The sequence below is a fragment of the Sinocyclocheilus grahami genome, unplaced genomic scaffold (genome assembly GCF_001515645.1).
Source record: "Sinocyclocheilus grahami isolate Dianchi unplaced genomic scaffold, SAMN03320097.WGS_v1.1 scaffold730.1, whole genome shotgun sequence".
Taxonomy (NCBI): domain Eukaryota; kingdom Metazoa; phylum Chordata; class Actinopteri; order Cypriniformes; family Cyprinidae; genus Sinocyclocheilus; species Sinocyclocheilus grahami.
This window is the reverse complement of record NW_015505909.1, coordinates 309,955-327,525: the sequence shown is the minus strand read 5'-3', so window position 1 is coordinate 327,525 and position 17,571 is coordinate 309,955. Positions and strand designations below refer to the sequence as shown.

Here is a 17,571-nt window from a genome sequence, read left to right as displayed (position 1 = left end):
CGCACTCGCTCTCTCTCTCACGCACTCGCTCTCTCTCTCCCGCACTCGCTCTCTCTCTCACGCACTCGCTCTCGCTCTCTCGCACTCGCTCTCGCTCTCCCGCACTCGCTCTCTCGCTCACACACACTCTCTCTCTCTCTCTCGCTCACGCACTCTCTCTCTCTCTCTCTCACACACACTCTCTCTCTCTCGCACTCTCTCTCTCTCACACACACTCTCTCTCTCTCTCTCCTATATCACACTCTCACTCACACACACACACACACACACACACACTAATGCATGCACACAAAGCCTGAAAGAGGAAGAGTGAGAGGCAGCCCAGGACAGTAGCCAGAGAGGGGACACGTCCACCATCATTATGCTTTTGCTCTTTCTTTGTTGCTTTTTCTTTGATTATATACGAACCTCCAACATTAAATTGCTATGTCTGACATATATATTTTCCCCCTGCACTCTCAACTTGCTCTGTGGATCAAAAATGAGAACACATTTGAACAAAAAGGAAAAAGACAGATAATAAGGTAATGAACTGGAGTCAAATCTGATGAACATCACTGATGAGGAGAAAATGTGTCGTAATGGAAAATGATTACAGCACATGTACAGATGCCTCCAAAAGTCTGAGAGCAATGGTGAAAATGCGTCTAATGTGCATTTTTATCCTTATTATCCTTATTTTAACTATTTTCATTGCAAATGATATTATCAGCATATCAATTTGAGTGAAATGTTGCAACTTCCAGCTTTAAATTAATCTTGAATCTCATATTCTTAATGTGCTCTCAGACTTTCTGATGTGACGTTAGGCTGATCCAGTTCGGTTCATATATGACACTACTGATTTCCGGATCTGTATCAGGGTTCTTGGAAGTAACCAACGAACAGGCAAATCAGCATTTGATCACAAGTCATCAATCTAGCACTGCTTAGCCAATCAATCATCAAATCTGGAGGCAGTTGATTACTCGAGAGAGCTCACGTGATTTGTGCCTCATTTGCAGTTAAAAAGCACAGGATAACCAGCACAAAAGCAAATAAAAACAATCAACCGTCACCACAGCAATGAAAGCAAAGATTTCACATCATCAAACAACCATGATGCAAGAACCCCATCGACATTCAACTGGACAAAAACATGAAATTAAAAAGACAACAATTTGCATCTCAAACAAAAGTGAAAGACCTTTCTCTCAGGAGCGCCAGCGCCATCCGTCTGCTCGTGCCGCCGGAGATAAAAGATGAAGATTAGTTCAAAACATGTTCTACGATACCTCTGGACTTTGCTAATTATATGAATGTGATTACAAATGCATGCTGGGTAGGTTAGCAGACCTCAAAGGCCGTTTCAGAGCTGATGGATGTGGCTGCATCCGCGTTTGGCTTCTCCATGACCTCCACCTGTGGACTCTGATTGGTGGAATAATGGACAAGATAGTCTGAAAAGGTGAAATGGATGATGGGAAGGCCTGAATCCCCAATCAAAGTGATAAGGAGCGAGCCCTGAGCTCTGGGACAGGCTGGTCTGAGTGAGATCATGCTTTTCTGTTTGAGACTCTTATAAAATACTTGAAGGACTATAATAAGCTCAAGAGGGAAATCTATCCAAAATGCGTATAAATCTGCTGTTTAGTGTAAGATTAAAGCTGGTCGAGTGATTCGGGTTCAGGTCTGATATAATAAACGCTTCAGCTGAAGTGCGGGGAAAGATTTTTTTTTTCAGTCAGGATGTGGACTATGAATAGGGTCCCACTGGAATGTTGCCGATTTAAACAGCTAGAATCAGAGCGCAGTGACTAATCTGCATTTCACACTGAAAATCTGGCACTGGAAGGGAAGAGCTAAAGGGAAAGGCAAACAGCAACAAAATGCACACAGTAGCGTTTAGGAGGCAGGCAGACATGGAGACAGGAACGGGGCGGTCAGGGGTCATTTTAGGCGGCGGGGTCACACTGCATTTCCTCTGGAGAGCTCGTCTCAGCCATGACCTCTGCAGACCTGAAGCGCGCGAGTGCTTTCGGCTCCAGGTAGCACAGGGACAGGGCCAGAGGCAGCGCCAGCAGCAGAGACAGCGCCACCGACTGGCAGGCGGAGAGGAAGACGGCGAAGATGAGCAGGAAAGAGGGCAGGAGGGAAGGGGAGGAGAGGGGCAGACTGATGCAGCCATCCTCATCCAGCAGTGAGGGCAGACGCAGACCCTTACAGAAGCTGAGCATGGCCAGACCCAGCCTGGGCAGGGCGGAGCGGGGCACTGAGGGGGTCTGCAGCTCTTCAGACCCTGGGACACACTCCGCGGGCGAAAACGACGGAGCGGACAAACCCTCGCCACTGCCAGCTGAGCAGCTGCTGGAGTCTTGGGCCTGCCAGCTCAGAGGCTCAGAGTCAGGCTCGAGGTGGAGGTCGGGCTCGTCCTCGGAGATGTCAGATAACACATCCAGCTCAGAGATGGTGTCGAGGGTCGGCGGGAGGGAGGAGAGGGTGGAGGAGGATGGGGAGAATGGGAACATGAAGAGAGACTGTGTGGGTGCAACGACAGAATGCAACGGAAGAGGAATGTGCATGGCAAAAAGACATGGTGGAGTGCGCGGGGAAAGAGAAAGGGAGAGAGAAACACAACATTAGTCAGTGAGCCGAGCCGAGTCGAGGTCGGGGTGTGAGGGATGACACATTAGGAAAGACTGATATTTAGGGGTGTGCTAGTGTGTGTGTGCGTGAGGGTGGGCAAGCATTAGACCGGTGTTTCTCAACTGGTGGGTCGCAGAGTGTACGGCCAAAGAAACGGCATAAACAACAAAAAACTAAATTCTGAATGTTTTTTTGATGCGAGACTTTTATTTTAAAAGATGTGCATGAAAGCTGTTGACACTTCTGTCTAGGGTTGGGTATCGAAAACCGGTTCCATTTTAGAACCGGTTCCAAATTTCCAAGAACCAGGTATTCGATAAGACACGTGCATTTCAATTCTGCTTAACGATTCCTGCGTTTGCATTTTAATGTGATTAAAAACGATTTAAGTGCAGGAACGGAAAGAACTTGCACCCTTGTTTGCGCGAGCACAGAGAACAGAGGTCACGGTACGGGTTCCCGGTTTGTGTCCGTTCTCGAACCGTTCCGTGTATTTCCATTGTAGAAAAGGTTGTTCCGGGCCGAAACTGACTTCTTTCATATTTGTCGACCAATATGCAGAAAACTAGGTCAGTATATCATCATAAACACAGCAGTTTTTGTCTTACGTGAACGTAAGCAGATGAGAAAGAAAACACATGTACAGTATTTTTAGATCTGCGTGCGTTCGGTGTTAAAGAGACAGCCTAATAAACGCGCTGCCTGTCATTAATGTTAATCTAAGAACAAAAGAAAATCATTCACTGATCTTGACTGAATATATTTAATAACTTTAATTGATTAATCTATATTTTATTTATGAAAAGAAAACTATGCAGTGTTTTTAAACTTTTAATACAGTTTCTGTACCTGAAATTTTGTTCAGTTGTATTTATTTATGATCTTGTTAATTGATTTGTTTGTTCCTATATTATTACTGACTGTTTACTTCTCTTTAACACTTTAATATTTGAAATGTATATTAATCTAGTTGTTTTTGCAGTGGTATTTTTTTTAAGCATAGGCAAAATTCCTCTTGCAGTGTTCTGTAGGCTGCTGATTTTTGCTTGTGTTATTCAGCTGCAACAGAATGCTTTGTAAAAAGACAGAATAAATGTTTGACATTTTTTTTATATTGGATTTTTCATCTTATTGGAATCTAAACTAGGAATCGATAAGAATCGGAATCGATAAGCAGAATCGCAATCGATAAAATTAAAACAATACCCAACCCTACTTCTGTCAGATGCAGTTTAAGTTAAGAGTGTCTGAGAAAAATGCACGGTCCCGATTCAGTATCTGCGGTCAGATGAGATGTTGACAGGTTTAATGTCAGTGTCATTATTCTATTGTTATTTTCATAACTTGTTATGGAATAAAAAGCCTCTCACATCAGAGAAACAAACTATCCTGTCCTGCCAGATGTTATACCGTGCTCGTAGCACGCACTCTTCAATAGCACACGTGAACGTGGCACTGCGCTGTATATCACTTCACTAAAGCACAGAAACTATGAGCATGCAATGCGTGAAATAAAAGTACAGTACCGATAAATCACATAACTGGTACTGCATGTGTTAGCTGGGAAGGATTTGCATAAAGGTATGATACATTTAATCTATTCAGGAGCAGTTTCCACGTTTCATTAACAGTTCATGTTAGTGTTGTATATTCACCATGGTAACTGTTGTTTCACTTTGTCATTTTGTATATGTTTAAATGACTGGTGGCTCAAACCAACTTAATTGTATTTACAAAAACTAGTTTGGGACTGCTATTTAATAGCCTTACGTTATAGGCTGTTTATTCAGTATTAATCATATTCTTAACAGTCTTGACTTAATTTTTGTGAAATAAATTTGCTTTGTTTTTGTTTTTTAACAAATTATAAATATACAGTGGGTACGGAAAGTATTCAGACCCCCTTAAATTTTTCAGTCATTAGACAACATAAGCTGGCAGAGTATTGGAGCAGAAGCTCAGGAGAAAAGAGGAGGGCGTTTTCACACTGGGCTGTGGAGTCCGCTCGATGTCCTAATGCGCTTTCTGCAGTGGCCGTGAAAGCGGTTCTCAATGAGAGTGTAAGAGTGTCTGGGCTATGGCTCACTGTTGGTTTAAAAGCAATCCGGACTAATTTGTCGAACTAAACAACTATCGATGGTGCATTACTTTAGTATAAAAATATTAACATTCAGTAATGCTACCAGTTTAACTGCATTGCCACTATGGGATGATAAAATCTAAACTAAACTGATTTATGACATTGCCTTCTGTAGAGCTGCTTTAGAGCTGAAGTGAACTTTTCATAATTGACCCTTCGCCTTGAGTTTGATTGACAGGCGATCTGACCATTCGTAACGCCGAATCTGCCATTTTGTCTGACAAACAAACCAGACTGGAGTAGATTAACGTTGGTGGACTTGAACTTGAAAAACGGTGTGTAAACAAGATTCCTCCTGATGTTCATTTAGTGCTGTAACTAGTAAAGAGGAAGAGATGACCGGTTCACGTGCTGCTTGAACTGATGCTCAACAAGGGGGCGGGTCTTTGCGAAGGGTCGACTGGACTCTCCAACACTGAAAGAGTAACTGAACTGAATCTAAACTGAGTTGAAGCTTCTGAGCTTCTGTAGAGCTGCTTTACAGCTGAAAATGAATTTGTTAATTGGTGAATTTAAAACATAGTAATTTTCATGTTTATTAATGTGTAAGAGCCTGTATTATATAAAGCGCTACATAAATGTGAAATAACTATAAAGCTGCTCATCTCCACAGAAACAGCCTTTAGTGATGCATCTTTTGCAAGTCCACAAGTGCTGATCTGTGTCAAGTTTTGGTAGTAAAACCAATGGCGTGAGGGCATTCTGGTGTATTTCTGAGGTCATTAGCTGTCAGAATTCAATTCTTTTGGTTAAGAACCACATTCCAATCTTTGAGTTTGGTTCATGTGGACTCCAGTACAGTTCAGTCAGTAAGTAATCTGGCCTAATTTGATCACGCTAACAGCAGAAGTAATGATGTGACTTAGGTAAGTAGAACCTGATGCAAATTTTGGTAGTAAAACCCAACAAGAAGCCATTACCTGGCAACACAGGTAAACCGCTGTCACAGCAGTATTCACATCAACGGCGTAGAGAAGTGGAGAGAACGCGAACTCTGGTTCAGATCGAGTGTGAAAACGCCCTGAGAGAAACACAGAGGCATCTGTCTGGATTCCAGTGTCCTAAACGAGAGTAACTCAATCAGGAGCTCTTCAGTGGGCTGGACCTACATCATATCTAACGAGCAGGCCGGTGACTAGCAGAGGGGTGGAATGTCGGCCGCCATGGAAACAGCCAATAACGGGCTAGATAACACTGTTATTGTCACCAAATTGGTTTGTGTGCGTTTGAGGGCAGTTCCACAGACAGGATGAGTTCTCAAAGCGCTTCAGTCCTCCATTGGCTTGCGTGTAGGGCGTCTGTGAAAGACTCTCTTCATGTGAGAGCTATAGGTTGCGGCAGGAATGCCAGCGCTCCTTCAGGGCTCACGGAAGCCATGAATACAGGCCTTTGACTGGCAGGGAAATGTCACATCTGGGTGGCAGACTGACTCGAGGCGTACAGTACGGGCTGAGTTTCTCTGAGTATTGTTCAAGAACTGGACTCGGAGTGAGCCGTGTATGTGTGTGCCTCCAAACAGAGGATGATCCCAGTGTATTACAAAACATTTAGGCAGCATGATTCAAGGCTTAGCATCATTTCGGAGTTATCATTTCTACAAAACAAACCAGAATCAATACAAAAAATGGGGAAAAATAAAGTATTTTACCCTAAGAGAGAAACTCATTGCAGTACGAGTGGATCTGTACGTTTAACATCTGAGCAGGAGTAATAGCTAGTTATTGTTCCAGGGCACCTCCTGTAGACCTGAGGACTGTGATGAAAGTGATGAAGAGATCTTTCTCACCTTAGAGTCGGAGCTGAGCTCCAGAGCCGGGCCGTTTTCTCCAGCACCTGCAGCTTGACTGTAATCACTCACGTTCACCACAGGAGCTGCCGCCACACACACACACACACACACACACAGAAACATACCGTTAGCCAGTAGTCCATTCGTTCATATCTTTAAACAGTGCTGTCAGAAAACACAGAATATCTGAGACTTTTTTTTTTCCATTTAAACCCTTTGAACAGTTGTGGGATTTTGAAATGAAGATGTGCACTATTTCCAGGTGACTAATCAAATGTAAGTAAATAAGACCTTCTCACATTCATGTTTATTTTTCAATTAAACTTTTCACCTCAAGCTGTTATGTTGGACAATTCTTTCATTTTTATTGAAAAATGCTGAATTCTGAATCTGAAACAGTGATCTCAGATGCCACTGTATGACTAAACACTTATCATTAAACATTGGGTTTATTAAAAATCAATTCATAAACACCTCAGCTGGAACAGGATGGCATACATTTTGTACCCAAAATAATTTTTAACTAATACAAATCTACTCTACTGCTCACATAATCAGTCACATGACTGTCAGCTGTAAACAGCTGTTTGTCTGTTACTGCTTGGACAATTAATAAATTCATACTTTATTTACTAATATGAAAATAATACCCTGTTTATTATTTGATTATTTAAATATCCTATTTTAAAAAATTAGGAAAAACTGAAGCACTATGATGCATGTGATTTAAAAAATGTGGAAATTAGTAGAAATTATTTAATGCAAACTATTATTTACAAGAAGTTAAACATTTGACCCAGCTACATGTTTGACTAGTAAAATAATTTGTGCAAGCTCTAATTTACATAAATGTCTATAATAATTAATGTATAATATCATTATAATAATGACCCATTTCAAAAGTTTGTGATTTTGTTCTCGTTTCTTTTCTTCTTTAAAGATCGCACTCGCTGTTCTCACACTGTATTCTTCTAAGCGGTTTCCAGCATTTGAGCAATGAAAGCATCCATGCGTATGCATTGCAGAAGAGCAACAGTTACTCTACAGGGCTTGGCAGCGGTCAAAAATAGTTTACGAAATGACTTTTGGATCGATCCCTTCTTGTAAACTCAGAGATGTGGATTCAGACGGCAGTTAAAAGACCACACGACCTTGGCGTCTGTCAAAAACAGAAGGTAATTTAGTCAGAAATTGGGAGAAAAACACTGGATTTGGATGGCAATAACTATATATATATATATATATATATATATATACACTCTGTAAATGCTGAAATGACCTCAGGCCCCATGAGAAACAGTTACGGTCCGGCTTTATTCTGCAGTAAGCAGTGATTTCTGTGACAGTGCATCCAGACTACCAACTACATCTGCCAAAACATGAAGTGTACAATGAGAACACATTATTATGAATACAACTTCCATTCCCAGTCAGAGAATGAAGCAGAATTAATATCAGCCAGGACTTTTCCTCTTTCTTGATTTCTAAGATTTCAGAAACACAAATTTGACTTCATGTAAAATAAACATAACCGTTCCTACTTATCGAATTAAATATAGATGTGATGTGCTCAGGCACCTACAATATTGCATACGCTACGATTTAAAACATTTAATGTTGCTTTCATAAACTAAAAAAACATGGTAGTATACAGTATACTGCACAGTATGCAGTAATCCAGTATTTCATTCCAAACATGGCCAAAACCTCAGCTGGGACTCTAAAGCCCTTGCGGTCAAATGACATTTACATCCAAAGACATCAATCACACACTCACACACACACACTCTCTCACACACACACACACACACACACACACACACACACACACACTCACACACTCACACACTCACACACTCACACACACACACACACACACACACACACTCTCTCACACACACACACACACACACACACACACACACAATCTGGACATGGTTTATGTAAGCATTCTTATGGGACAGTGTTCTCGAATGCACTACACACTTCTGAAAATGGAGTACTAACACTCAAACGTGCACTACACCCCGTGAGATTCACAGCAGCACCGCCGCTCTCCATTAGGAGCCTGTGGATAATGGATCCGACAGTACAGAAGAACATGTGAGCGCTACCTCTCCGCATCGGCATGACCTGGATTGATCTGTGTGAAAGTAGGCTAATGTAGCCTGCGCTGCTGGGACGTCCGTTTCATCAGGTCACTCTGCGACAGCTCTGAGACGCAGCAGAACTGGGCCACCCGCAGTTCCCCGCGCTTCCACCAGGGATCTCAACATCATTAAAACAACACGGCCCTGACTGGATTCCCAGCAGGAGGAAAACGGGGTCATCTTAAAGGAGAGGAGCATCAGTGTTCATAGCGGCTGCACATGACTCGATGGGGAGCGGCCCGCATGCGTTTACAATCTCCACTCACGATTTAAAACATGAGTGTGTCATCAATCACAAGAGCCATACTGATCACACTGTTGAGTAAGGCCGTTGAACTCAAACACTGTTCTGTCAGTGGGAAAAAGAAAACTTTACACAGCCTTCCTAAAGCTCTGAGCATTAGAAATGCATGGCTGAGGTTTATTTTTAATGGCCTGAGCGACTGAAAGATAAAGGTTTCATTTATTGTTCACATTCCACAACGGACTGTTTTGTGAATTATTCTAAACATGCTGCCGGTTTTTCACCAAAGCTTTTATTGAAAGATACAGCAGTGCCAAACATTGAGGAAACGCAGGTCAGCGCATTTATTTTGAATCTTATAGTGTGTTTGTAATAAATGTCAAACCAGCGTTTAATGCTATTAAAACACCAAGCATGAAAGCATGAAAGTTGCAACCACGTGTTGGCAAATGAATGAGAAACAATCTAATTTCTCAAACCTACTTAAGCTGCAGCGACTTTTGTAACACAAGTAACAGTAGTCCTTCAAAAACTATATACTGAAAATTAAGAAATTAAGCAATCAAAAGCAATCCCCACACTGAAAACAGACTGTTGCAATTTCTTCCATCTCGGGCTCAAACATATTTGTGAACCTGCAGCACAGAAGCAGTGTTGAGTCGCTGGGGGATATTTGTAGCAATAGCCAACAATACATTGTATGGGTCACAATTATACATTTCTCTTTTATGCCAAAAATCATTAGGATATTAAGTAAAGATCATGTTCCATGAAGATATTTTGTACATTTCCTACCGTAAATATATCAAAACTTAATGTTTGATTAGTAATATGCATTGCTAACAACTTCATTTGGACAACTTTAAAGATGATTTTCTCAATATTTAGATTTTTTTGCACCCTCAGATTCCAGATTTTCAAATATTGTTCTATCCTAACAAACCATACATCAATGGAAAGATTATTTATTCAGCTTTCAGATGATGCATACATTTCAATTTCAGAAAAATTGACCCTTATGACTGGTTTTGTGCTCCAGAGTCACATATATGTATATTTGATTCTTTTATTCTCGTCTAGCAGAGTGCCGGTGTTTGATAAGGATGTTCCACCTGACTCATGACACAGAAATGCATTTTCCTTCAATTTGCAGCCCAAATATGTGAAATGTGTCGTAATGGCTGATCATGTGCAGATGATTTTAGTTCTTAATTCAGTTGTGCATTCATCTGGATTGCTTGTATAGACTGCATGTGTGTGTGTGTGTGTGTGTTTATGGTGGGTTCTTCTGTTAAATGTTGTTTTCTTGCCCTCATATAGTCAGTGAGCTGAGGGTCTGGTCCGTGTGCAGACAGGCGTCTCTGACAGCTGCTCTGTCTCCAGCATGTCAGTTTGAGCTTCCAGCGAGAGCGTTGCGAGCGGCCTGTCCTGCGGCAATAGCCAACAATACATTGTATGGGTCACAATTATACATTTCTCTTTTATGCCAAAAATCATTAGGATATTAAGTAAAGATCATGTTCCATGAAGATATTTTGTACATTTCCTACCGTAAATATATCAAAACTTAATGTTTGATTAGTAATATGCATTGCTAACAACTTCATTTGGACAACTTTAAAGATGATTTTCTCAATATTTAGATTTTTTTGCACCCTCAGATTCCAGATTTTCAAATATTGTTCTATCCTAACAAACCATACATCAATGGAAAGATTATTTATTCAGCTTTCAGATGATGCATACATTTCAATTTCAGAAAAATTGACCCTTATGACTGGTTTTGTGCTCCAGAGTCACATATATGGTTCTATCACAGCGCTTGCCATCTCCAGCATCAAAACACACAACACGCTGTACGTGAGGGCGTGGCTACAGTGAGATGAGGTTAGCCAATCACAGCAGTGGGCGTTTACGTCGGTTTCTGCAAGAGGAAAGGCCCCTTGAAATTGAGCATTTTTCATAGAGTGAGAAAATGGGGATGGAAAATTATAATTTTTTCAATTATTGGACCTTCCTTGGGGCAAAAAAAATAAACTTTGCTAACTTTATAAACTAACCTTGAGAAACATGATATACAAATCTGAAACTGCATTATATGTGAAACTCAGAAGTAGAGTAAAACACATGCGAAATAAGTCAACTGCTGCAATGTCAAGAGGATTCTATGTCAAAACATAGCTCATATTTTTTATTTTTTCATATATATTTGACCTGTATGATCATTTTGGGGGTGGAGCCTGATGCGGACTCTTTCTGTGCTGTATCACTGCTCTGTGCTTCATTCTGTTCTGCCTATAAAACCCTCATTTCCTCTGAGCTCATCTCTGCTCGCTCCACAGACAGGACACAGATGTCCCTCATTTCCTGTGTCTGTCCACGGCAGACAGCCAGGACAATGCGGCTACATCTATTCATGCACGCGGACACAACAATACAACACAAGATCACTCCTCAGACACGAGAACAGCAGCGATGGACAAACCGCAGACAAACCAATCAGGGTTCATTCATATAGAGAAAAATCATGACAAACGAGAGGTGAATAACATGCATAATAAACACTGAAGCCCCATTCACAGGAGTGGTGATTTACTCAGTGTAGGTCACTCATTTATCACGGAGCTAACGCTTTCAGTTCAGAGCTGAAGGGTCCGTTGTTTTTATATCATTAAGAAAAGCTCAAATGACGGTGAGGCTGGTGTTTCACCCTGAAGCTGACCCCACAGAAACATATCTGCATTTTTACATCTCAATTATTTAGTGTTTATTAATCAGTCTTATTCAGGAGGACTGCTGCAGCTGATTTCAGGTTTTACTACCCAAGTTTGGACCCCATAATGTAGGTTAAACTAGTACACACACACACACACACACACACACACACAAACAAACACAAACACAAACACAAACACACACACAAACACAAACACAAACACAAACACACACACAAACACAAACACAAACACAAACACACACAAACACACACAAACACACACACACACACACACACACACACACAGACCTCGGCTGAAGAGCCTCGTTCACTGCTGGGAGATTTCCTGCAGATAAAGAGTTCATAACCTGGAAGTGGGAAGAGTTCACTGACAAACATGTTGCGTCACGCTTGTTTTTCTGCTCCTCTGAGGGCACAGATGAGATTTGGGCATGTTGAATTGAAGAAAAACAGGCGCTGTGCCTCAGTGCCTTTCTAAGAGACCAAAGAGTTTGTGGGAGCAGATAAAAGACTTCCTGTGTGTGTTTGTGTGAGGGCACTGACGAACACACAAACACAAACACACACACACAGAGCTCAACCATGGCCTGAACACACATCACAGGCAACACTTTATATGTTTGAAAATATTACACAAAAATAAATAATTTTAGCACCCAGCTTTGGCTAAGTGTATTTCCAATTGGGCTGGGCTATACATCAAATATTAGGGATATTATTGCGATAATTCTGCTGAATATTAAAGGTTCAGCTTACACTTAAGTCAATCTAACACCCCTTTTTTGTCCCACAACTCTGACAGCCGTTGCTTTTAAACTCCTGTGTGTGTGTTTGCACTCTGTGAAGAGCGTCAAAGCTTTGTGAAGCACTGACCACTGTAGCCAATTACAGACATTTCTGTTGAGCACCAATCAGATGTGTTTTAGTCAGTCAGCGTGTCTCAACTAACAAAGTAAATAAGAGATTCATTGATTATAACGCTTAAGTGATTGACAGCTTCAGTGATGTTAAAGGGAGCGCTCTTTTCTCGCTTTGTCTTATTTGTCTCTTTTTGTCTTTTTTTTTTTTTGCCGTTACAGCAACCACAGCTTTTGGTAAGAAAGACTGCACTTTGTATAATTTTTGTATTTCATATTGTTATATTAGTACAGTGGTACCCTATTTGTATTCCTGTTCCTCTTTAGTTTGGTGATTCAGAAAAAAAGCAGTAAGAGATTACTGTCTAGATTTTTTTGAACTAGCCCTGATTTTGCAATAAACTATTTGTACTTTTTTTCATGGGTGAACATATTTTTTACCTTTTTAACTTTTGAGAAAGCAATTGCAAAATCGATATTCAAGATATATACTGAATATCATCAAAATGTGGAAAGATCTGGAGATATCATTTTTAAAAAGGTATAAATATAAAAGCTATATTGCCCAGCCCATAATTTCAATTCCAATTAAAGGGCACATGTGTCAAGAAAAACTAGATTTGAACATGTGAAGGGTTATTAAAACATTGTTGTGTGTGTCTGAGCATCACAACCAGCCCGACACAACACTGACTCGAGCACAGAACGGGGAAGGGACTAGCTGTTTTCATTTAGTGAGGCAGAACTCATGCTTCACTTCAGCTGGAAACAAGACCAAGTGTTCCTGTGACACACAGACCGAGCAAATGAAGTGCGATACCTCCATCAAGACTGCGAGAGATGCGTTTGCTGGAGGTGCGCTGGAAGTAGGGCGTGGGCCGGTCGATGAGGGTGCTGGCCTGTCGCGTCTGCGCCTGCGTTCTGCCGCTGTAGCGGAACTTAGAGCCCAGAGTCAGGAACTTGGTCTTGGTGGGCTGTTCAGGAGAAACCAACCTGTGAACAGAGACAGACAGCAGCGCTCAGAGGACTTGCACTACACACACAGTACTGTCTCTACATGAGCTCAGACACCCATTATTCTCTTTCTCTCCAAATCAAGTCGTGACGTGATCCATTACTGACATCAGTCCACAAAGTGGCAGAAAAGGCAACCGACAGCTGGAGAAAAGGGTTTTATTGCAATAAAAAAAGTTTTTTTCAGGTTTAAGGCCCCACCGGTATAGAAAAACCTGTACACACACAATCACTCACACACACACACACACACTATCTCTCTCTCTCTCACACACACACCCTCTCTCTCTCACTCACACACACACACTCTCTCTCTCACTCACACACACACACCCCCTCTCTCACTCACACACCCCCTCTCTCTCACTCACACACCCCCTCTCTCTCTCACACACTCTCTCTCACTCACACACTCTCTCTCTCACTCACACACTCACTCTCACACACACACACACACACACACACACACACACACACACTCTCTCTCTCACACACACACACACACACACACAGGATAGATTCAGGTCCTGTGAGGCAGCAGCCACCTGAAGCACCTCAAATCTCCAAAAACTCTGTTGTATTGCTGATATGTTTACCTGAAGAAGGTGTGGTGTTCAACACAGACTTTCCAAACTCTTTTGGCGGCCCGGTGGTTGGGCAGCTTGAAGCCGACGGTGCTCTCAAACTGCTCGGCCTGAGACACACATAAATCACCTTATCAATATCAGCATTACAGACACAGAGATTGTCATCAGCCTCAGACTCAGTTTTTTGCTCAGTCGTACCTCTCCCGGCCTGATCTTGATGTAGAAGTTACTGCGTTTGTAAGAGATCTTGAGGATTTTGGGCCAAGCAAAGCGGTTTATCCGCAGACGATCCTTATAGATTAACAAACCGTTTGCACACACTCCCAGCATGATATCCACTCCCTCAGAGTCCTGGGAAAAGAGAGGACATGAAAAACATTCACATCCACTTCCAGCACAAGATCTGCTCACACATCAGTAAAAGCTGAGTGAATCTGAATAACGAGTAGAAAAACAAAGGCAGCCACTCTCCTCTCAGATCTTTGAGACACCAGCATCAACACGCATTTCAGATCTGGATAGTGTCGGGATATTTTAAGCCATAAACGAATTATGTCATTCAGAAAGCCTTCCGTCACATGCAAATAAAATCAAAACTTGATTGTGTGTGAATGGTTAGATGTGATCATGTTGTGTTTTGCCCTGACAGCTTCAGGAAACACTGGTTTATTCTGTTTTAAAGGGGTGGTTCATTGTGATTTCACTTTTTTAACGTTAGTTAGTGTGTAATGTTGCTGTTTGAGCATAAACAATATCTGCAAAGTTACAAAGCTGAAAGTACAATGCAAACGGAGATATCGTCTTTTAAAATTCTGGCAGTTTAATGCCTACAAAAACGGCTGGTAGGGACTACAACGAGTTACTTCCCGGGTTCGTGACATCACAAACCCAGATAATCCCCGCACTCGGGAAAAGGCAGCAAAGGGGGCGAGGCCTGCGCTGCTTTAGAGAAGAGGAAGAGAAAACTAGAGGTGCACGTAAAAATCTGTTTATATACGAATCGCGATTCTGTCTTCTAACGATTCTAATGGATTCACAAGTTTCAAAATCAATGTTCAAAAGCAGCGGTTCTCAATAGTGTTCCTCGCGTCCCCTGCTCTGCACACGCTCTCTCTCTCTCTCATTCAGCTCAGCTCAGCTCCAACAATGAACTGTTCCAATTATACACTTATTTCCATGAGAAGCGTGCATACAGTTGCTGTACTATATTAAAGCTTTAATCAGGATAAAACCTATATTTTAAAAGCTAACAGAAGCAGTAGCATTTACAAATAACAGCGTATCAAAGTATGAGACAACAAAAAACTAAAAACATAGGCCTACCATTAAAAGCTGTGCTTGCACAGGTTCTGAACGATCCTCTTCAATAATATCCTCTGCTTCTCAATCGAGCTCAAAATGATAAGCGATATTAACGATGCCGTTGTTTACAATACAACCGGAGCACATGCCGCTGAGGTGAGGGGCATTTAGACACGCACTAGACGCGGTTTAGCCAATCACAACACATTGAGCTAGCTAACCAATCAGAGCCCATCTGAGGGAGGGGCTTCATAAAAACAGGAAAAGATCAGCCCGTTTCTTAGAGAAGAGACCGTTCGGTGTGGAATAAAGGTAAATTATATGAAAAATAATGTGTTTTTTTTTTAACTAAGCATTAATATGTTAGACTGCACCCCATAAACACAATAAAGCCTAGGAAAAAAAACAGTGAACCACGCCTTTAACCCTCTTTTAAATCACAGCTTCATCGGAATGGTACGAAACTTGTTGACTTATGGCATTTGAAATGTGAACACACAAAAAATATGAGGGCATGATTCGAGCATGCTAAGTGGCTGCAAAAATTTTTTAAATAAATAGTCACACTTGTGGTCTTCGGTCAAAAATGACCGACCATAGGAAATGAATGGGAAATCGACAAAAACAGAGAATCTGAAACAAATCTGCCACAATCAGATCAGACGCAGAAGAATTAAGCTCTAATAAAACATTCCTGTTCATTTTTGTAGATGTTCAGGTTTGACTGTAGTAATAATAATTCAAAAACTGACGCTTCAAATCAACTTTTAAAAAAAAATAAAAATCTAAACCTTTACAAAAAGTTGTCTTTGAGAATGTCTAAATATATATCTAAACCCACAATTTAATAAAAATAAGTTTTTATGTCTAAAAACAATTAGAGAGTTTATAGGCCTTTTATATAGGAACTATATGGGCTAAACCATGGATTTGCAGATGTTTTTCTTATTTTACTCCCACCAGATGGCACTAATCAGGCTTAAAAAATTTGATTTTAAAAGCATAGACACCATTTTAACATGAAATACTGCATTGATTGAAAAGAAATATAAAAATATATATTTTTTTTAATTTGTATTATTTTCCATGGGAAGAAATTCATCATAATTATTGCATAAATATTAATTAGTACCATGAAATTATCTCAAAATACAAAATTTTAAAAATTAAAAAATAATTTGTATTATTTAGAAAATAAGTTCAAAATTTTAGGTGACCGTGAAGATCACAGGTGTGACTCTCAAATGAGGAGAATCAGAGGGTTAGGACTGATCCATTTCTCCAATAACTCTGACTCGTTGCTCAGTTCTACAATAACACTGGAAGTAAAGCAGGTCAGTGTTCCCGAGGCCTTCAGAGAAGAAACTGGCACCTGATGTTACGCACAATCACTATAAATCACTTCAAACTATATATAATTGCAAATCACATCCATCATGGCACTGACTCCTGCCACTGCAGCACTTATCTGAATGTGTTTATGTAACGTCCTAAATGGATCTTTATTGCCGGGGCTTTTGGGCCGTGGAGCACCGATTATTGATCTGTCTGTGAGCTCTGAGAGGAATCAACAGCGCCGATAGCAGACTGAACTCAGACTATCTGTCGCCACGAGAGGCTTTTAACACTAACACAGCTCTCACTGATCTCTCACACATCAGCGCATCAGTAAGTGCTGAAAGCCGCAGGCCTCCAGTGAACTCTGACCCTCGGAGGAGAGCGGGCGAGGTGCGGCTGAGCCTCAGCATGTAGAGATTCACGGGACAAAACCACGTTAACATGTCCAGAAAATTAAGAAATAATTTGTGTGTAAAGACAATGGGGTCTATGTGGAGAAACATTTAGATGTTTTCTGCATTGTGACATTTTCTTGATCACAATTGTGTGCTGTAAATGTGAGCGATTTAAGAAAAAACAGGACTAGGCTGCACACAACCTTAGTGTAAACATTATACAGGAACAGAAGACTACCTTTAGAGTGTGATTTGCCATTTACAACATTCCCTGACAGACAGAACTAGACTAACACAAGTGTTATTTTAGCACCATTGATGTACTACTAGATTTTGTTTATTAATATTTAGAATTGTATATGTTAGTAATTGTGTTTTTTTTTTTTTTTTTTT

General features: G+C 41.0%; 2 protein-coding genes across 11 annotated transcripts in view; both read right to left on the bottom strand.

The window, feature by feature from the left end:
• The window catches only part of epb41l2 (erythrocyte membrane protein band 4.1 like 2), a 56,576-nt gene that overhangs the window by 18,006 nt on the left and 20,999 nt on the right, over positions 1-17,571 (bottom strand). For 5 of the 10 annotated variants that reach the window (XM_016244682.1, XM_016244679.1, XM_016244687.1 and 2 more), the window contains exons 9-15: positions 14,342-14,494; positions 14,153-14,250; positions 13,363-13,535; positions 6,552-6,637; positions 1,336-1,410; positions 1,187-1,216; positions 409-468 (exon numbers count right to left, since the gene is read on the bottom strand). In XM_016244682.1, the coding sequence (XP_016100168.1) occupies positions 409-468; positions 1,187-1,216; positions 1,336-1,410; positions 6,552-6,637; positions 13,363-13,535; positions 14,153-14,250; positions 14,342-14,494 (675 nt within the window). The remainder of the gene's footprint in view (positions 1-408; positions 469-1,186; positions 1,217-1,335; positions 1,411-6,551; positions 6,638-13,362; positions 13,536-14,152; positions 14,251-14,341; positions 14,495-17,571) is intronic. The other 5 variants (XM_016244681.1, XM_016244685.1, XM_016244684.1 and 2 more) reach the window with 3 other exon arrangements.
• On the bottom strand, positions 1,542-2,853 carry LOC107560493 (band 4.1-like protein 3). Its single transcript, XM_016244692.1, has one exon. It carries the CDS (start codon positions 2,559-2,561, stop codon positions 1,935-1,937), a length of 627 nt encoding a protein of 208 aa, XP_016100178.1. The 5' UTR covers positions 2,562-2,853; the 3' UTR covers positions 1,542-1,934.

What these genes read in the sequence shown, in the direction of transcription:
- LOC107560493 (XM_016244692.1), bottom strand. Translation starts at nt 2,561, where the DNA reads ATGCACATTCCTCTTCCGTTGCATTCTGTCGTTGCACCCACACAGTCT.